This window comes from Brachycentrus maculatus, unplaced genomic scaffold (assembly GCF_059751285.1).
Source record: "Brachycentrus maculatus isolate JH-2025_06_01 unplaced genomic scaffold, ASM5975128v1 h1tg000269l, whole genome shotgun sequence".
Taxonomy (NCBI): Eukaryota; Metazoa; Arthropoda; class Insecta; order Trichoptera; family Brachycentridae; genus Brachycentrus; species Brachycentrus maculatus.
In genome coordinates, this window is record NW_028281020.1 from 355,349 (window position 1) to 377,476 (window position 22,128).

The 22,128-nt window shown below is 31.3% G+C and overlaps 2 protein-coding genes across 2 annotated transcripts; both read left to right on the forward strand.

The window, feature by feature from the left end:
- The first annotated feature begins 389 nt into the window (after positions 1 to 389).
- On the forward strand, positions 390 to 10,472 carry LOC148305550 (hexosaminidase D-like). Its single transcript, XM_088266510.1, has 10 exons — positions 390 to 521; positions 604 to 658; positions 1,853 to 2,041; positions 2,896 to 3,099; positions 4,413 to 4,596; positions 7,112 to 7,266; positions 7,712 to 7,827; positions 8,461 to 8,697; positions 9,338 to 9,424; positions 10,176 to 10,472. The coding sequence occupies exons 1-10, from the start codon at positions 493 to 495 to the stop codon at positions 10,369 to 10,371; spliced, it is 1,452 nt and encodes a 483-aa protein (XP_088122636.1). The 5' UTR covers positions 390 to 492; the 3' UTR covers positions 10,372 to 10,472.
- A 3,534-nt stretch (positions 10,473 to 14,006) lies between these two features.
- Positions 14,007 to 21,856, forward strand: LOC148305551 (uncharacterized). Its single transcript, XM_088266487.1, has 10 exons — positions 14,007 to 14,405; positions 14,935 to 15,186; positions 15,732 to 15,893; positions 16,983 to 17,360; positions 18,061 to 18,219; positions 18,465 to 18,604; positions 18,716 to 18,871; positions 18,949 to 19,153; positions 20,410 to 20,532; positions 21,595 to 21,856. Exons 1-10 carry the CDS (start codon positions 14,148 to 14,150, stop codon positions 21,718 to 21,720), a joined length of 1,959 nt encoding a protein of 652 aa, XP_088122613.1. The 5' UTR covers positions 14,007 to 14,147; the 3' UTR covers positions 21,721 to 21,856.
- Positions 21,857 to 22,128: the final 272 nt, after the last annotated feature.

Below are 22,128 nucleotides of genomic sequence, written 5' to 3' on the forward strand. Positions count from 1 at the left end.
AGTCAAAAGTCAGTTACAAGATTAACATTCAATAAGCTGTTTTTTACACTAAAAAATCAATATTGGCGTGGTAGATAAGCATCTCAAGTGCATTTAGCTACCATGTTAGAAGTCTTGGATTTGATTACCAGGGAGGTCTAACAAACCTATGTGAATTTTCATCGTTACATTTACACCCCTTTTATGGCACCAGAAGCGCAGGGTGAAAATTTACTTTCATGTTATTTTTCAAGGAAATTTGCGTCAATACGATGCAGCCTTATGCACTATTGGGTGCAGATAATTATTAGAAAAAGATGAGTATTTACCTAAACCGGAAAACAGGTCTCTCAGGTTTCATGCACCGCTGATATTTTGTTTGGTAATGTTGGTATAATGAATATTTTGACATATTTACATTCATAAAAATATTTATCTAAGCACTAAATATTATTTTTCTGCTGTCAGGTGGTTTTGTTATTGTTATTATTGCGATCGATAATAATATTCCAAATGGAATCACTAAGTTTTGGTACACACAGGTAAAAAGGATTTACAAATGATTGGATTTTTTTTACCGTTTTGAACTTTAAAATTATTAATCATTTCTCGTCTTTTATTTAGATTGGTGCATTTGGATCTCAAGGGTGCTCCTCCCAAAATATCGTATTTTGAAAAAGTGAGTAAAATGCTAGCTTCTTTGTTTTATTTTTCGATATACCTTGATTAGGATCTAAAATTACTTCTTTTTGAAAATTTGTTCAAAGCACACTTAATAATAAGCGCGGGTATGAATTATTGATCAATCTAATATTAACTATAGTTTGAGATTGGTCACATGTTATTTTATTTTTAATTTTTAATCTTAAGTATTAATTAAATGTCTTTTGATTATATTTTTTGATAATTTGCATTTAATAACTGTGTCACTTTCGTTTCTCGATACCAGCTTCAATTTCCAAGAGGCCGACCAAATATTGTGTAAAAAAGATTTTTTTTTATAAATAATTCAATGCAAAGAAATAAGGTCAGGTCTATTTTTGATAAATTTAACTTATGGCTGGATACTTTCATAACAGTGGAATTTAAAACAGTTATTAAAAAAATACATTTTATACTTATCAAACACGGTTTGTGTTTTATAAAAAAAATAAAACACAAACACACATACACTATTTTTAATTAATTGTTTTGGCATTAACTTTGTGGTGAGACATGATGAAATTGTAAAAGAAAAAAACTTGTTTTTTTTTACCACTTAAGCTATATTTATTTTATTTTAACGACTAGTTTCGGAAGCTACAGATGCTTCCATCTTCAAATCTAAATATAAATAAATAATTATCCATACTGTCATTAAGTGAGGAGGGGTGGTATAGGGGGGGGGGGGGGTGAGTCACGGGGTGGAGTTTGAAAGTAAAGGAAAAATGGAAAGCAAAGGTGAAGAATTTTGAAATGAAAAAATATTTTTAAAATTATTATTAAAATTAATTTTTTTATTTCTTATTTTTCAAAGTTATTCATTATTTGGACTTGGTGTTTTTGTTACACTCAGTACCACACAGGGATGAGGAAAGCTTTTATTGAGCAGAGACTCTTTCCATTTGTATGTGAGGTCCGAATCCTGGAGTGTATATTTACATACTTCAGAAATGATTGAAAACATTATTTTCAATTAATTTTAGCTTATCATTTGACCAGTTAATTTACTAACATTTTGAGTGTGTCTAAATATAAGTTATTTTTTAAATAGCTCCTAATTGGAGATAATCCAGATTTGTGAACAAGTATTTGGACACAGTCAAAATGTTGTAATTTATAGTATAAGACTGTTTTAGGTGATTTGATCAGTAAATTGATATTTCCTTTTCAGTTGTTTCCATACCTCCGTGACTGGGGTGCCACAGGTCTGCTGATAGAATGGGAGGATACCTTCCCATACGTGAGGGAACTGCGCCCTCTCGGGGGCCTCTCAGAGAGTGCAAGCTCCACGTCAGCCCCGTACTCCGTCCAAGAAGCCACGCATATCTTGGACATTGCTTCAGAATGCGGACTGCAAGTGGTAAAGTATAATTTTTTTTAGGTTAAAAAGTTCACTGCTATCTGACATTTAAATTTAATTATAACCTATATTTATAACTTCAAAAATACGTTTATTAATTAGTTAGTACTCAAGATGAAGCTTGTCAGGAGCTTGGTTCACTCCATTTTTCTCTGTGCTGTTGAAACATGGACCATAAAAGCAGCAAAAAGGAGAAAAATTGATGCCTTCGAAATTTGGTATTGGAGGCGCATGCTCCGAATTACATGGACAGCTAGACACACCAATGAGTCCATTCGCCAGGAACTACGCTTGGATGGCTTGACTCTGGCCAATGTCTGTACCCAACGGATTCTCCAGTTCTTTGGACATGTTGCGCGTGGCAACGAGGATAGCCTGGAACGACTAGTTTCAAGCTTCAAGCACAACAGCTTACTCTCTTTATTGAAGACAACAGTGTAACACATATTAAGATACGTTAAAAGTAGAAATGTCTAGCAAATGAATCAAATTATAATATTTTTTGTTAAATTATAAATTGATATAAACTATTTTAAATAAAAATGAAAAAGTTTTTGCACTAAACTTCTTCATTGCTATTATTTGTGGTTCTGCACATTTTCACAAAATATATTTTTTTATATTATATAATCGCAGGAGAGCCTTACCCAAGAAGTATATGGATGCATGTAATAAAGAGAGACGAGTCTCAATATTCAGCTTTTACAACCATTTATACAAATGGAACCCTTCCAAACACCAAAATACTATAATATAAGTAAATGAAAAGCAGATTTTTTTTATAAAATGATTATTATGACACTGTCTCGCATTTTTCCTTACTGCACCAATTGATATACCCTTATTTTGATTAGATTCCACTGGTGCAGACATTGGGCCATATGGAGTATGTGCTGAAGTACCCCGAGTGGAGTGGTCTGCGGGAACTGGAACACTTTCCCTCCTCCATGTGCCCTTCGCACCCTGAGGCTCTCCCCCTCGTTCAGGCCATCCTGCGTCAGGTTATCTCGCTGCACCGACCTGCTCAACTCAACTATATCCACATTGGAGCAGACGAGGTACTATTCCCCTTAATCTATCCGTGCGTACCGCCCCAATCATGAAGCCCTAAAATACCAGGTCAGATGGCGTGTGGCCCCACGATTGGGGCGTAGTGATTATTTCTCAAATGTTTCCAGATTATTTTTTTATCTCGGGATTTGGACTACCATTTTTGTTGTGTCATCTATTGATGATACAACACAAATCATTTATCGGCTAGTTACATGTTTTACTGACTGAACAAATGATGTTTTAAAATGGTTAATAAATACTAACCACTTGCATCCTGCACTCAAGTAGTATTTGACATCCCCAATATTCCTATCATTCAGTGACATGTAACATATATGTCATTGTCGCATTGTCAAGTTTTTTAAAATTAAAAATATGTTATTTAGAAATTGGTATAGCAATGAACCCGGTTATTTTCACTTTGTTATTGTTTGGTTGATTCAGTCATTATTAATTTACAACTAAATGATTTATTATTTCAATAAAATTGTTTTTTTTTTCTAGGGGTAAAACAATATGAAAAAAAGGGGTAGAATGATGTCAATTACAATTTTTTTCTCAATCTGTTCAGGAGATATGATTATTTTACATAAACTGTTTTCTAGTGTGGCCCGCAGTCAATGTTTCATCTTTAATGTCAACCGACAGCCAAAAAAATTGCCCATCCCTAATGTATTATGGTAAAATAACCTAGGTTTAGCATTGATAACAGAAAGCTGAAAATTGTTGTATATTTAATTAATGAAAAATATATTGTAGTCAGGAAAAAAATCACATAGAAAAGGAAGTCTTTTAGCTACTTTAGCTGTCTGTTACCTTAGTTGAAATATTAATTATACCCTATTCATTGTAATCACTCGATGACTTCTGTTATATTTTTGACCAAATTATTGTATACTGACCATTTTTATTTAAAAGTATGTATTGTTACAAAACAAGATCTTTTTTGTTATATGCAAATAAAACAATGATAAAAATGCTCAATATTTTAAATACAACGAATACTGAATAGAGGAGATAATTAAAATGTGAAATAATTATATCTTTGTAGGCAGTTACTTTTTTTTTCAGACATAATAATATAATTTTATATATAATTTTGTTGTGATTATTTCCTCTATTAAAAATTTACTGTACGTAGCTTTAGCATTTATAGGCATTGTTTTATTTGCAAATGAATATGTAAAAAAAATCAATACAGTTTAATTTATATAACTGATAAATACTATCGAGGCTTTCAAATGATATTTTATTGACAAATTCATTTGGGCGGAGGATTTGCTAGAAATGTCTGATTTCTTTTTTGTCCTTTGCATAGGTCTGGCATATGGGACTGTGTCCAAGTTGCTCCAGAAGAGCATTGGACAGTAAATATGGGAAAGCTGCGCTGTTTCTGGATCATGTGACTGCCATAGCGAGGTTTCTCAAGGAAACTCACCCTCATCTCAAAATCATCATGTGGGACGACATGCTGAGGAACATTGACACTAATACTTTGCAAGGTTTGTTATGCAGTATGCAGAGTATTTCCTCGGTATTTTGAAATCAATTTTATTTCTATTTTGTTTGAATGTTTATTAGATTGTGTTAATTATCATTACAATTATCATTTTGATTTACCATAATATATGGTCATGATGGCATTATATTTTCTAATATTCATCACTGCTTAGTAAATAATAAAAATATCATAGATTTTAATTTTAACAAGAATTTTAATGATTAAATAATGTCAATATGTATTGAGATATAATATTTAAATTTGATATTATATTATATTATATTATTTCGTTAAAAATGTGTCTCTTCAAAAAAAAAATTATAAATAATGTTAATGGTGACTGTGTGCAATGGTAATAAAGTACCGTAAAGTGGGTATACATTGCACCAAAATACTGCATTTTTTCAAAAAATTGTCTATTCAGATCATGTTTTTAACTTTTTCTGAGGTTTCAACTATTGCAATGTAATAACACATATACCTGTAACATGTCTGATACATTTTTAAATTTTTATCTATTTTGCCTATATTTTTTTTAATATTTATGTTTTGGTGCAAAGTATCCCGGGGTAAAGTACAACTTTGCACCATGATATTTTCTCTACACTTTTCGTACTAAAATCCAAATTTATGCAAAGTAAAGGCTATCCTACAAGTTTCATTGCACTTCGTGAAGGGTTTTGGCTCACAGTTCACTAAATGCAGATTATATTATTGTATAATTATGGAAAAATAAGACACTTGATAGAAATTTTTTTTTTTAAATAATAAAAATCTAACAAAAATGTTTTTTTTTTCCAATACTGAAGGTTTAAAATTATATAAAATAAAAGGTGGATATTAAAACATATCGTTCTATATAGATAATAGGAATTAAAATTAAATTAGGTCTAAATATGGTCAAGTTCCGGGACGGTAAAGAAACCTCTTTTGGATTGCATTTTCGGTTATTTTATGGAACCCACTACATCCTTCCAAGAATATTGAAGAAAGTCATCCTTCATCGGCCACTTATACGATTTGAGACTCTCCTGCATGGATTTAATAACTCTGTTTTTCTTTATTTCTAAAATCTGTCCCGGAAAATTTTATCCTTCATAATGAAATACGACTTATTCTCCCACCTTCTTTTTTACTGGTCCTAATGACACTGAGGAACAAATACGATAACTGGTTTCAGTCATCGTTTTTGTTCTTCTCCCTCTTCCTCAAAGCTTCCGTGTGAACTATTATCAGTTAATGCTAGATATGCTGGAAGTTTCAATGCGGAAGGTGGGATCATTGATGTAGTTGATTCAGGTGGCATTTGTGTCTCGTCAACGTTCATTTCGACATTTGGATCGTGAGCAATGCTCTTATCTGGTTCTATCGGTATCGTTTTCCTGCGTTTTAAGACTGAATTCTTTGGGTTGAATCTGTTTTCTTCCAAAAACTGTTGAAAACTCTGGCGCACGTCATCGTCATACGCTTTTAATGGCAACCGATTAAGCAACTGACTAGTTTTAGCGACAGTCAAGGTTTTATGTCTTTGCAAAAATGATGTTATCCATTCAGAGCCTGGTACGATGTTCTTTAATATTCGTACTCTTCTGCCAAATCTATCCAAATAGGCTATTAGAATGTAGCGAATGTTAAAAACACTCACTGGGAAATCGTACTCACTCATGTCTACTATGCAGTTTACGAAAGATTGCTCTTCGCCCTTGTCACATATCGGAGGTTTTCCCACAGGTTTTGTGTGCTGACCTTTGAGTTTATAGTTAATCGTCCTTCTGGGGATTTAGAAAAATTTTTCAGCCTTTCTTTGACTGATTGTACCATTTCGAATAGCCTCCAAACACTGCTCCACTCTCTTCGGTGTAAAATCGCAGTATCGTCTGGCATAAGGCCGCTGCTTGTGTGTTCTTGACATTTTTGAAAAAAATATACCATCAGGAATTAAGTAAGTACACTAAACCTATAGATATTTAGCAAAAATGTCAAGTTGTATTAGCCGTTTTAAGACTTTTGATCAAATTGATTAACTATGGCCCTTTGTGGATACTTTGCACCAGGTGCAATGTTACCCCAAATATAGTCAATACAAGTAAGTTCTTAAAAAAATATAATTTTTACATAAACTTGACAACGTAACCAAAAAATACAACATTTGAGAAAAGCAGGGCCTACCTACCTACGATTTAGAGACCACTCACTTGTTGTACCTTGCTTCAGTATACTGATTACATTGGATTTTTCCGGACACAATTTTCAGACAGAAAACTTTCTTTACGTTCGGACAGGAAATACGCATTGAAGCAATAGCGACTGAATATTACTTCTTTAAACTAAAAAGTAGATTGAAGTGCCATCTATCAGAAACAATAGAAAAAAGAATGAAAAATGACATGTATCAGAGATGACCAGCTCCACAATTTCTTTACAGAAGGTGGTGCAAAGTATCACCCATGGTGCAAAGTATACCCACTTTACGGTATATTAATTTAAAAATACGTAAGTTTTTTTTAATATTCCAGCTTATGAGTTGGGTAGTTTGGTGGAACCAATGGTTTGGCATTACCTTCCCAGAGAACATTTCCAGCTTGGTCCAGAGCTTTGGGAAAAATATGCTAATGTTTTTCCACGAATATGGGCTGCGTCCGCCTTTAAAGGAGCCACTGGAAGCTGTCAGGTATTTATTTTTTACAATATTTTAATGGTTTAGTGAACAGATGAGTTATAAGATTTTTTCTTAACATATTCCTTCTCTCACTATTTGGTGCTGCTGGTCGACAGCGACTAGCGTTCCATACTATCAGGGCTGTAATATAAATTAAGTGCATTTGTGGACTGGTAATAGACAATTTGTAAGCGTAACTGTAGTCATAGATAGTCTTTCAATCATTTCATCTGGAATGCGTAGGATTTTCAGATACATTCTCTGTTGCGGTTTTATGTGTTTCTTTATAAATATAAAAGAGGGTCCATGAAAAGTAGTGGAAGCTTTATCAATGATTATTTATTGCCTGGAATACTAAATATATTTTTAATTTTTGATTTGGTAGACTGGAGTTTAATGTAATAAATGCAACATTTATGCTTTGATATTGAAATAAATAAAAATATTACCTTTACAGGTTTTACCAATTATGAAACACCATGTAAGTAATCATGAAGCATGGCTAAACGAAATAGAGCAACACGGAAGCAAAATGCAGAGATTTATGGGTATTGCATTCACTGGCTGGTCTAGGTAAATATATAATAATTTTTGCATTTATGTTTAGTCAACAAACCATATTTTTTTCATGATACCTGATTTGTTTGATTTCTTTTTGAACTCGACTACAAGGCTTTTGAAATGAGCCAGATGTTTTAGAAGATCCAAAGTATTGTGATACGATCTGCATTTCTTCAAATCGAGTAACTCACTCATTTCTATCCAATAAGATCCATTGTTTTGTATGAGTAACATATTTTCTACGTCAAATATGACTCCCGTGTCCATACAAATTGCAGCCACGCATTGAACACAGGAGTCGTGTTGAATAAAGATAAGGATTCGTAGCCGGTTTTATATGTTTTGAAAATACAAAGGAATACACTTATTTATGATGTTTAAATAGAAAGTAGAATTTGATTTTGAACAAAGTTATAAGTTTTTAAAAATTCGCAAATTTAAGTTGAACTGTATGACAATATTACTTATTTATTTTTTACAAAAATGTTAAGAATATTAATAAACAACCACTCACCGAGATTTTTATGTCTAACGGTTTCGAGACGTACCCGTCTCTTCGTCAGGACAATCACTACTAGCATGATATTATTTTATACGTAGTGAACGTGTTAAGCACAAGTTAATAAAATCTGAATTTTTATGCAGGTATGATCACTACGCTACTCTCTGCGAGCTACTTCCGACTGGTCTTCCTGTTTTGGCCGCCTGCCTTCGCCTGTGGTTGGCTGGCGGAGGCTCCCGGGGGGGCAACGGAGCGAGTAGCGTGGCGGATGGTGAGGCGGCCGCGGGGGAGGAGGACTTCCCAGGGTGGCAGGTCCTGAGGGGGGTCAACATATTCCTCAATTTGCGGGAGAAGTACAGGATGATAGCGTACGGAGACCAGTGAGTGTTCTAAAACTGACGTTAAATAATAATAAAAATAATGCTGCTGTGGTGTAGTGGTTAGCACTGATGATCATTATGAGTTACCACCAGGTTTGATTTTAGCATGGTTTTGATAAATAATAAGTATCTATATTTGCCATAAAGTTTTTTAACTGGTCTGTTTCATCACCTCACCTGCCGCAAGATTTGAAATATAAATAACTTCCGTCATTCTCAAATAGTTATTATACTTAAAAATATTATATTGTCATTGAATCGGAGTTGATAGTTGTTTCTTTTTTTCAATTTAGAAAAAATTTCATAATAAAAAAATTACCTGAAATTTTTAATTGAATTTTGATCCAAATTTCAAAATATATTTAACTTTGAATAAAATCACACACTTCCTTTTATAATTTTTTTTAATACCAAATAGTAATGAATCAGTGAATACCACTACCATTTACCTTATATCATTTGGTAATTTTATTTTAAAATAAAGCAAAATTGTTATAATTCAGGAAGTTTGTGGCGGTAGTTCATTTTTGTAAGCTTTATTGACGTTTCCGAATAAAGACTCTAGAATTAAGTGAATAATTCCATTTGTATGCACCCGGGCTAATTTGTAACTCTCAAGTTTTTTGTTTTTGTTTTACAGGGTACAGACATGGTTGAATCCCTGGCAAGTACAAAGTAGATACACTAATCCTATGCAGATACAAAGTTTGATTCCAATCTTAAATGAGTAAGTTTTATTTGTTAATCACTTATAGTTACAGATTTTTTTGTATTTTTTTTATGTGTTTGTGTTTTTTTTCACAATATTGAAATAAAATTAGTTGATTTTAGATAAAAATATTATTTTAGAAATTTGCAGATACGTGTCAATCTTATTTCTGAATTTTTTTATTTGAAGTACAAATTATAAGAAACATTAAAGAAATGAGTTTCAGTATATGTATAATATTTGTGAAATGTTGAAAGGAAAAATTGTGTAATTTCAATAAACTGCTTTTTGTATTTTTCTTTATTTTATCACTTAGTAGGGTCTAAGATGAGAGTGCAATTATGGAAAGATAACCTCAATCAGATGCAAATTATACTGTGAACATTAAAATATGTTTTGTTGCTGTTTTTTTTTTTTCAAAAGAGAAATATTTGTGTTTTTATTATTTACACGAATATTTCCATTTCATACTATTTCTGTGAGCCTAAGCGGCTCATTATTAGAAATAGGTATCAAATTGTGGTAGAGTGGGTTCGAACCAAGAAACTGCTGTCTGTAAAAAGTCAAGAGTTGAAGTCAGTTTGGTATAGATTAGGTTAAGTTTTGATGTTGATCCCGGTTGCAGTATTTTATCTAAAATTTCTCAATTATAAGATGATAATTGAGAATTGTGTTATTGCTGTAATTTTCTGTGCTGTGGATACATTTTACATTATTTTTAATAAATATTTTAAATTATCTTTATTTATACGTTTCGTTATTTTTCCAGGCTGCTAAACGAGTGTTCATCCGTAGAAGTGTACTTACAAGGATACATGGAGCAAATATTCTATCCTTCGACATTAGACGAGTGGATAGGAACTAACATTATCCCCATAAAGTCACATTTACACCAACTGAAAGCAGACACTGAATTCCAACTGAGCATGGGCTGTTGCATAAGAGGATATAAGAAAATTTGTTAATTTAATATGCTTACACACTGAAGTGCCTGAATAAAAAAAGCTGTTTCAATGTATACATTAATTGATTCAATAATATTACAAAAATCATGCGGTTATTACTCGAGTTATGAATCTTTTATTTGACTCTAATTCAAGCTGGATTATAGTTTTCTAGTGTAATTTCAAAATGCCTGTGAACAATAATGAGCTTATACTAATTCCAGCTGAGTTATTATCCCTTGCATCACTGCCCACTATATAATAAAGAATCTAGGAATCTGCTGACAATTTTTGCATAAATTTGATCTTTTATCAAAAATGCACACCAAAGTATAGTTGACTAACACTAAAGTATAGTCGAATAATATAACCGAACAAAACAAGTTTGGCCGATCAATACCAAAAAATGCAGTACATTATATGTATGTATTTATTTCACATTGCTACCAAATTTTTGGTAAATATAAATTTGTTAGTATGTATTATTAAAGAAAACACTTGTGTTTTTACCAATTGAGTTTATTTTATGATGACTAGTTTCGGAAGCTAAGCTTCCATCGTCAGGTCTAAATGTAAACTAAAGTTTACATTTAGGCCTGAAGATAGAAGCTTAGCTTCTGAAACTAGTCGTCATAAAATAAACTCAAGTGGTAAAAAACAAGTGTTTTCTTTAATAATACCATGTCTAACCACATAGTAAATTCTGAAACAATAAATAAAATAAATTTGTTTGTGTGAAAAAACTCTTTGTTTACCTATTTATTCATTAGTTTGAATATTACTGTAGTTTTGTGGTATTTTCACATTAATTTGGATTAATATATGAATATTTAGTTTAAATTATGTCTTGCCTCGTCTTTGGTGTTTTTTTTATACATGCACAAATACCTTTTAATTCTCTGACCATTGTTTGGCGTCACATTCGGATGTGTTGTATTATGTATTATGATATTGTCCATTAGACATTATTAATTAGATATTTATACTTAATATCTAGCTCCTTTATACATTTCAGTAATTTTTCTAGGCACATATTCCTTATACTATTTTATTGTAGATGATCAAAATGTTAGTTGTATAGATAATTAGCTTTTAGCGTACCTAAAGATTTAATAATTTTTTGGGGGTGAAATTGTGATTCCTCAGTTATGTTAATATATGTAATCATTATTATTCAATATGAAAAAAGACATTCTTAAAACATGTAAGCTTAAATTTTGGTACAAATTGATTTTAATCTAATTAGAGTGTAGAATATACATCAAATAATTATGTATTTATGGCATATCTTTGAATTTAAAAATAATCATTTGATTGTAGTTACCATTTTTCATACACATAATATTTCTTACCGTCACATTTGTCTGTTTGCAACTTCATTTTGACACCAAAATGTATAATGTACATATTACTTATGCATACTAAGTAAAATTGAAAACTGATAACTCTTTAACAAATACGGGATTGACTATTTTTAGACTCTAAAGCCAGCAATTTGTAGTCACAAATAATTAGACGCTAATATTGAATCCTGTTTTTATAATTGAGAAACAATGATTTATATTTTACACGAATCGGCTGACCAAAAGCTAAAGGTTTTGCTTTGAAGCAGGAAAAAATGTGTTCATGTGAATGTACATTACATAAACGGAAATGTAAACTATAAATTATTAGTATTTCTCCTGTGGGAGCAATATACGGCTAATAATGACATTGATTGACAATGTATTTAATCATTTTTTTTTAATGAGAACCAAAATGTGGGGAAAACATCTTAAATATAAAACATCTATGTACAGGTGAAAAAGGATTTTAAAAATTTTCTTTTTATTTAATGACTTTCTGTTATTTAGAGCTATCCATATGAGTTATTTAAAATAATGCCTGACATTTTTGATTAACTGTAACAATGTCTAGATATGTATGTACATATTTTAGTATACAAATTTGATGGATTGATTTTTAACAACACTATATTTTTTAATGCATATAATTTTTTCAAAATTATTTGTATCTTTCCTAAAACGTTCAATAATTAAAAGAATCACTATCGCATATAATATTTACATATACATATGTAATATAATAATAATAATAATAATTCATGAGATTTATAAGGGTACCTGGCATAAGCATTGTAATACTTGTTCACGAAATTTGGAATTAGACATTCACTAATTAGGTTTTATTCAAATAGTGAGATAGATTTACCGTTTTATGTCTATCAGTTACTAAAATAATATGATATGTATTGATATTTTAAGCATAAAAGCATTCTGTGATATGACAAAAACAGGAATGTTATACCTACTCATGTTTTTTATTATAAACCATTGAGACTAGTTAAAATTATTGCTTTTTAAAATTCCTTTAGGAATTTGCAATATTCACAAATTCTTATATTTTGTATGATATTTTTGCTGATTATTTCACCTATTCGTGCATATTCTATAATTATTCGCATTCAAAGTGGATTTTCATTCGTCATGTGATTAGTAATTTAGAAGAACATTTGAATTTTGTAGTTAGTGTTAGTTATCCTATTATGTTTATGAAATTGTTCCAATAAAAAGATTTATTATTTAACGAAAGTGTTTTTCTTTTTTTTGAGAATATGAAAACAGTATATAGTAAGAGATATGTTTGTAAATGTGTCTCTCACATAAAATTTATATTATAGTGCAACAAAGTGGAAATCAGTATGCACTTGGACTATCTTCTATTAAGCGACTTCTTCCAATTACACATGTTCAATTCATGTACAATATGAGTTTCTATGTGAAGTTTTATTTTACAAAGTATTTTTCTGGGATTTCTCCCTTAACACTCATTGCAGATTTCACTTAAAAAGTAATGATTTTTACCCATCATACTATTACATTCATATCATGATTAATAAAACAAGAAATTTTTAAGCATGTAGCGCTGAAACATATCTATGAATATTTTTCTCAATACACATATAAAAAAAAAGTATGTATGTAATTCTGTTTCATATGAAATTTCATATTATATGTATTCTGCATTGCTAATTTTTCATACAAAGATCCCCATATTTTTGTACAAATCATAAATATGCACCATAAAGGAGAGGAAATGACAAAATAGATACATGGGAATGTGGGGACAGAGAAGTCTGTACAAATTACTCGATCCTAGAAAAACTCCGTTTTAAGAAAAGACTGTCCTGTTGAAAATTACAGAATCCTCTGTTACTATGGACATGTGATGCGCCAAGGAGAAGAACCCATGGGACGACTTGCTGTCCAGAGCAGTGATCACTCTCCATATGCTAGATAGACAACATTTGGAAGCTAACAATTTCTCCTATGAACGGATGCGCAAGACAGCCCTTGCAGTGTGACAAGTAGCATTGAATGTCACAAGGACAATGGCAAGAGTGAATAATGAAGATGAAATAGATAAAATATTCTTTTTTGCTGTGATTTACCAACTTCTTAATATGGAATTTGCAGATGCTTATTTCATAAAGAAATATTTCTATGGACAAATTATGATAACATAAAAAAAAATAATGAAAAAAAGCTTTTATTATATATAATGTAGGTATGCATATATAATATTACAATTATTTAGGTAGGCATTCGCGATTTCAGAACTTTATAATGTCAGACAAATGAATATCGCTAAACTGTCAATTTTAAAGTTCAATATTTATAGGATGTATATTTTTCGAAATGACTTCTCAATTTTTATATAAATATAAACGTTTTAAAAACATTTATTTGCTATTAAATATATTTTCAGTGATATAGTTCTCGGCGTGTGATATTGAAATGTGTGATAATAGGAATGATCAGTTTAATAATCGCTTGGAATGTGTTTTGAAACTAGTGAAAAATCTAAAATGCAAGAAGAAAATTCAGCTGTGTGGTGCTTGGATACATCGACTAAAGCAGGTCGATACCGATGAGTATGATTTGAGAAATGCCTACCTCAACTTAATGTACCAACAGCTCTCTTCGGGACAATTGAGTGATCCATTCCTAAAATGTCCAGTTTGCTTTGGAAAGCTGGCGCCATTGGAAAATATGGTAAGAATAATTATTTGTTTTAAAATTTAACATGTGTGTATACTTCTTTGACTTTTAAGTTCATGCAATTAAAAAAAAATTACTTATGAGATGACCCAATACTCATTTTTAAATTCGATTCTTATTTGCCTTTCTTTTGCACCCTTTAAGGAGTTTTAATTTTGAATTCTTATAAAAATATAAATACCAGTAAAGCATGCATATTTGTAATATGAAATATGTTTAAAAAGTAAGGCAGTGAAATAATGTTTTCTTTTACCACGTGAACCTTATTTCCCCCCCCCCTCGTACAAAAACAAACACACACATATACACACTCACACAAAACTATTATAGTCACCTACAGGAGTACTTTGGTATATGCCATTACTTATAGGGGCATTGGGATTGGCACTGGCCGTACATATATGGCATCACTCCTGAGTTTTTAGGAGAAATAATTATGAGATCAAATAAAAAAAAAAAGTGTATTTATGTGTTACGTGTTATTATCATACAATTTTTTTCTAAATAGCAATATTTTCCACAGACTTCTGAGTACAGCGAATCGGGGAAGTCTTCTGCTAATAGTCGCAGCTGTTGCAAAACAGGTTGCAAGGGCAAGAAATGTTCTCCCTTAACTTGTGGATTATTAAACAGAGCCAAATCAGTTCCTGAAATAAACTGCCAGAAATTACAGGATAATATGATGGCTCCCGAAATAAGGATAAACACACCACTAAGCAATTCATCCTGTGGGTCAATGGCCTATAGGTATAATACACCAGAAGGAGTGCCCGGGGTAATGTTTGAAAATTATTCACATTTGGTTGGTTTTGAATTTAAAATGAAATTATATTGAGAAAATGACAAACTATTTTGATAAGTAATATGTACCTGCAAAATGTTGTAAATAAATTAACTGGTCAAATTATAAGCTAAAATAATAAAAATGAAAATGAAATTTTCTGGTGTTTCTCATGTATGTGATTATAATCCAGGATTCGGACCTCACATACAAATAAAAGAGTTTCTGCTCAATAAAAAGCTTATTTTCATCTTACCAATATATGTCTTGTGAAGTTCTAGTGATTCAAGAACAATGTTTCAAAATTGGTTTATATATATAGAACTTCCAAGAATTTGAGTAGTGTGGTTGTCAATAATGGTTAGAATTAGTGAATGTTACACATGTGTAAAGTGATCACTTAAACCAGCCTATGACGGTCGTCAGCCCCGTAAATGCCCAGACTTCCATATTCTTCTTCATCTTTGATGAGATGTCAAAAAAAAAGAATGTGTATTTGTTTTCATGTTTTTTATTATTTTGGAATTGTTATCATATAGAGTACATTGAGGATACAAACAGACCCAATACCTTGCGGTAACTCCGCCAGAGCAGACCCAAATTCTGAAATGAGAAACTTTTATGAATTAATGGGAGGGTCAGGAAATGACAAAAGGCTACCTTCACAACCATGCTCTCAATCTACTACAGATAGGCCAGATGTAAGTAGATTCCTGTATTTTTGAGCTGTTTTATTGCCACAAGGGGCGTTGATATACACTTTACATTTTGCTGGTCACAACACTGACTATTTAAAAATCATTTGTTTATGCGTACTACTTTAAATGCCAGGCCCAATGTAAACATTGGACCATTAACATGGAGACATCTCTAGAGATCATTAAGACATACTAAACATGGCAATTTAAAATAATGAAAAATCACATTGTGCACCATCATATTAATAATTATCCCCAGTTAAAATATTGATAAATGATTTTATTTGCACGTAAGTAACATTATTTTGCATCATGTAATATATCATACATATTCTGTTTCTGTAGTATAGTGGTAAGAATATTTGGCTATCACTTACAAGGTTATAGACTTATTTCTCAAAGTGGTTAGCAAAGATATTTTTGCTTTTTAAATTGCGTTGTTTTCAATATATCTGAAACATAAAACTAATAAACATATCTTTATATATTTTTATGATCAAGATAACGATTCATCATTCTGATTTTGTCTCATTTGCACCATTGCAATTGTATGGTGACAAGATATGAAGAAGATGAGTTACGTTCTCTAGTCTGTTAAAATAGAATACAAAATAATTTATATATTATTAGATTAAAACCAATATTTTTAGCTTTTCCACTTTATTTTTATTTGACCAGCGACCGGGTTTCGTCGTTACCGACATCATCAGACTGGTCTGATGATGTCGGTAACGACGAAACCCAATCGCTGGTCAAATAAAAATAAAGTGGAAAAGCTAAAAATATTGGTTTTAATCTAATAATATATTAAAAATGCAATTCCATCACGAAGTGTCAGTGGATAATATAAATCTATCAAAATAATTGAGTTTGCTGGTATAGATTATACGATAAAACTAAAATATTTATATGATATTAATGTACGATATATTAAAATTTAATTAATTAAATTGGGAGTCATTAAATAGACTACTTCCATAAAGTAATCAAATTACCCTCAAATGGTTTTCTGATTCCAAAAGGGTTTAAATGAAAAGATTTTTAGTACACTTTTTTTGTGACAGACTAGAAATTTTAGTTTTTTTTTCTCAGGTTAGAAGACGGCTAGATATGGACGACAGTAAATGTGACAGTAAATCAACTCAGAATTCACAGTACTTGCTTATCAATGAGCCCAACTCTTGCTCTGAAACACCCGAGGACTCTGCAAGAAGCGCTTCACACCGCCCCTCCTTCCAGCCTAAATATATTGATGCAGCTTTCAAAAGGCGATTAGCTGAAATGAATGTCATCTACGAATTGAGGATAAATAACCTCAATGAGAAGCTGGCCTTTGTATCTTCTCAAAACAACACCCTGAGATGTAACTTTGGGCAAATACAGGAAAGGAATGAGGCTAAAATTAGGGCGGATCAACATACTATAAGGGAATTGCAAGAGGAAAACAGACAGTTGCAATGTAAACTGCAGGTGAGATTCCGTTTATATTCCGTGTTTTAGAGGCAGACTGCAAAAATACAGAAGTATATTCTTCTTCATTATCTCATCACTAGAAAAAGTCTTTACAATTTTATATAATGTATTTGTGATTACAAGTATGTTTCTTGTAGACATATTTTTACTTTCTAATAGGGTGGGAAATGTTCACCAGTGGAAGTGGAGTGGTCCCTTGGTAATATTAAAGGAGCATCTATTTTTTTTCCAAAAAATTAAAAGGATTTTTTCTTAGTTTACTATGAAGAGTATGTATGTGAATTTTATAGTCTCTGCGTTAAACACCATGTATTTTATTGTTAATTAATTTTAGGTCGATTCCCAATTGGAATTGTATTTTTTAACGTAAAATTGTTCACTTCTATAGCGTGTTAGTCTGCTATGCTTGAGGTCCCAGGTGTGATTCCCAAGGGGGTTAAAATAAATGTACGTGATTTCTCACTCAAATATGTATTAAATATTCTCGGAATTATACCTGGTGCACCAGGACTCATCGCTTTGCCATAATTAATCATCAATATAAAAATGTGTTGATTCTATGCAGTGCCCTATTCGTTATTTGGTGTGGATAGAGGTTAGGAGAAGAAGAAATAGCTTAGTATAATGTGTTACCTTGCCTTTGTATGATTTCCTGTTCTTTAGATGTTACAATTTTTTGTTGTTGTTGAGTTAATAGAAATCTGGTGGATGTGGTCCTGCGCAGAATGCTGTTGGAGAGTCTATTGAACATATCTCTCAGAAGTTAAATGAGTCAATTTGTACGAATAATCAATTGCAACAATCTATTAACTTATTAGAGGGTAAAATTCAAGAAACTGAAAGGTGTAAAATAGAGGTAATTATTCGATAATTATGTATTTTATTTAAAAGAAATAGTGTTATAGATACTAGAAATTAAAAGAAAATAGATTGTTGACATCATTAAAGTTATCTATCACTAAAAGGTAAAAAAATGTCTTGCGAGTGTGTACCTTTAAAAAAAAAGAATTTTTCACATTTTCACTTAAAATTGGTGAATGCGGTGAATATAGTTATATTTTAATTTTAACTTGCTAAATCACATTTTTTTTATAATTCAAGGAAATATGTAGAATGAGGCAAAATCATGCACAGGAAATTGAAGATTTAAAGGACTGTAATAGGCAAAAACTCATGACTATCATTAATGATTATAATGGCAAATTGAATTGTATGGATGAGTCTTATAAAGAACAAATACGGTATTAGATACTTTTATTTTTAAATAAAAAAAAGCAAATATAAATACCAGGTTTATTAAAAATATTTATTGACTTAAAATAAAATTAATATTGTGATATTGTGCATTGCAGAAGTTACGTCGAACAACACGATGGGAATATTCAGCAGCTTATTGCGGAGAATGATGCCACCTTCGAAGAATTCAGGGATTCCACTAATCAGCTGTTATGCGAAAAGAATGAAGAAATTTCAAGGCTTAAGACATTGCTTGAAAAGCAGTGTAAAAAGTAACAAAGACATTTATTTTTGGTAGAATTACAATATATTTTTTTTATATTTTACTAGTTCATTGTTTTATCTACAGATTGAAGACCCAAGTTGAAGACATTAAATGCAAAGTAAAGGAAGAGTGTATGAAGCCCGAATGCATTGCAACACGGGAAAAGTTATGTCAGTGTCAGAAGTGGTTGCATAAGATGAAGAATGTGAAGGATAAATGCTTAAAGCATTGTGATGGGAAGTTGTTGGATATCCTTAAGGAAAAACACAGGCATGAAAATATGGTCAGGGTAAGTGGAAAGGATATTTTATATAAAACATTTAATTTGTAAATGGTTTAAAATGCATACTAAAACTGTTCTTCTTCATTTGGTATGTTTAAAGATGAAAAAAAGTGATGGCACATTATGAATTATATGTACCTTTAATTCAGGCCTGGCCAACCCAAATAGCATCCCGGGCCGCATCGATGACATAAAATTTTCTCAAGGGCCGCATACAGACATACGTTTTATTTTTTTATAACAACGAATTTCATACTTATTAATTTTTACATTAAGTACATATTATAAATTATTTCAATGCGGAGGTAATCAAAAAGTAAAATCATGGTAATTGTGAAAGAAAACATTTTTACAACCAGAAGTGAGTAGACAACATACAATGAACCAACAAAAAATGCATTGCTATAGTAATAAACATGTTGAAAATTTTTAACTATCAATATTATTAATTAGGTCACATAAATCAAACAATATTAACATTTTTATTTTAATAAACACCAATGTATAAATGACCACATAGTTTGAGATTTGAGTTTCTCTTCTCTTACTTAATTTTTCTAAATCTATTTCAATAGTTGAAGTTGCACACTTTAACTGGTTTTAGAGATTTTTTTGAGATTGCGTTAAATTGGCAATGCTGAAGAGCGTCTGAACGGATATTGTTCACTGTTTTTATAACAACATGCGTGACATGGGTCATAGAATACTTGAGGACATAAATTTTGTTGATGCATCAAACCCTGTATCACAAATATATCACTGGTTTAAAAAACATATTCTTCACACATAGTCGCAGGCCGCACGTAAGGGCGTCGCGGGTTGGCCACCCGTGCTTTAATTAATGATTTAGTTACCCAATTACTAGAGCATGCTGTCATGACTGTTGTTATGAAACTGCATATAAATAAAGCATTGAGTCCCAGCCTACAAAACTTAATTCAAATAAAAACAAAAATTATTTCTTCCCTTCAATACTTACTCTTTTTATGTAATATATTATCCACTACCTAAAAAAAATCATAACAGTAATAATTTTTTATGCAGTAAATATGTACTTTACATCATGTTTGTATTTTTGACTTTTTTAATACCAACTAACATTTGTGTCGTTAACCAAATGTTGCCTTAATGTTCTATTCAGTGGATGGCACAAAATTTTCCTAGTTATAAAAAAATAAAAGTTAATAATAGCTACCTAAAACTTTGGAGTTGTGAAGTAGGTATAATTATTCTGAGGAAAAATGTAAATTTTTCCACTTTAGATGCTGTTAATGAAGCAAAATGCGGAGATAACACTTCAAGTTTTTACTGAAAGCCAATTAGAGTTGAAGGACGCTGTGAGTCAGTTTCAGGAACGATACAAGAGGATTATCCAATATATGCAGGTATATTTATTAATTCAGTCTGAATCTGCAGTCACTCTAGTAATACATGAATATAATAAAGTAAACATACTTTGTACATACATGTATTTATTTTTCATGGCATTCTATTGAATACTGAGCAAGATAAGAAAGATGAATATGTTTTTTTTTTACTACACTTTTCCAGTTTATTTCAAAATTCTTTTGCATATTAACTAGCTACCTAACTAACCATCACTTCACTTCCAGGGGTAGGTAGAGAGAATACAACCCCACATCACTCTATCATTTCAAACAATCCAAAGCCTTTTTTACATTCATGTATCTCTTCATACATACCTGCCGATTATTCCCACTTCTGACCCGACGACTTTCAAGTATTTGGAATACTTAATCATGTCAAGTTTTCCTCGGTCTTCCTCTGCTCCTATTTACAATCTACATGTAATTACTGATCATCTTTCACCTTCTACTTCTTCTAACTCTTATCCGCACCCAAATAATGCATAGAGTACTGCATCATATTGACACAGTGTTGTCTTGATCGTTACTTACACGAAGGCAAGGTGATCACTCCTGCGCTTCAGGGACCAGTAGAGGTTAATGTTTAAAACAATATTAGGGTGTAAAATCACTCTCATTTTTTTTCACCCCCCCTTGGGAATTGAATCCGGGACCTCCAGAACGGTAGCCAAGCGTGCTGACCATTACACTAAGGAGGCGGACAAATAGCTAGTAATGCTTATTTATAATCCACCAACCTGCCGATGGTTATGCCTGTAGGAAGACCTACTGCTATGTTGAACAATATATCATTGGATATTATCTGTTCCATGTGTCTGAAGGAGTTTTCCCAAACAGGATTCTATTACACCTTTAGCAATAGTATTCTTGCATATTTTCGATTTTAATGTATTTTAATGGATTGCAATGTACATGTTAATTGAAAATAAAAAAAATTGAATTGAATTGAATAATAAACCAACCAAAGTCAATGTGCTAGCGAGTTATAACTGATCATCTTCCAACACCTTAGTATATAACAGTTATAAATGCATGTTCTATAGTTTTTAATCTTTTCAGAATCAAATTTCCAACAACAAAGTGGAGGTGGACGACTTGATGGATATTGACATAGGCCGACTGGGATCTGAGAAACGAAGGAGCAGTAAAAATATTAACGAATGTTGTGATAGTAATGAGGGTTAGGATTTATGTATGTAGATTATGTTCATTTTAAGTTTTTGTAATGAAATATTGTTTTTATGTGTGAGATATAATATTTAAAATACAAATGTAATTTTTATTGTTATTAATTTTGTTTTAAATAAACTTATTCAGAAGGTATTTTTTATTGAAGTTGTATGATTTAATTTTTATTGCATTTATCTTCACATAGGGTAAACAGAGGTATTATTGACACCCAACCAGTTATTAGAATATTATCTGATATTAGAAACATATTGAATTTTAGGTATTTCATTTTAACGCCATAAAAATCCTATATGAGCAATGATGATTTTCTCTAAAAAAATTGTAGTTTAACAGTAGGATAATATGTGTACCATTTTTGGGACTGATTCTTAGATTTAGGAGATCTCACATCATGTCTCCACA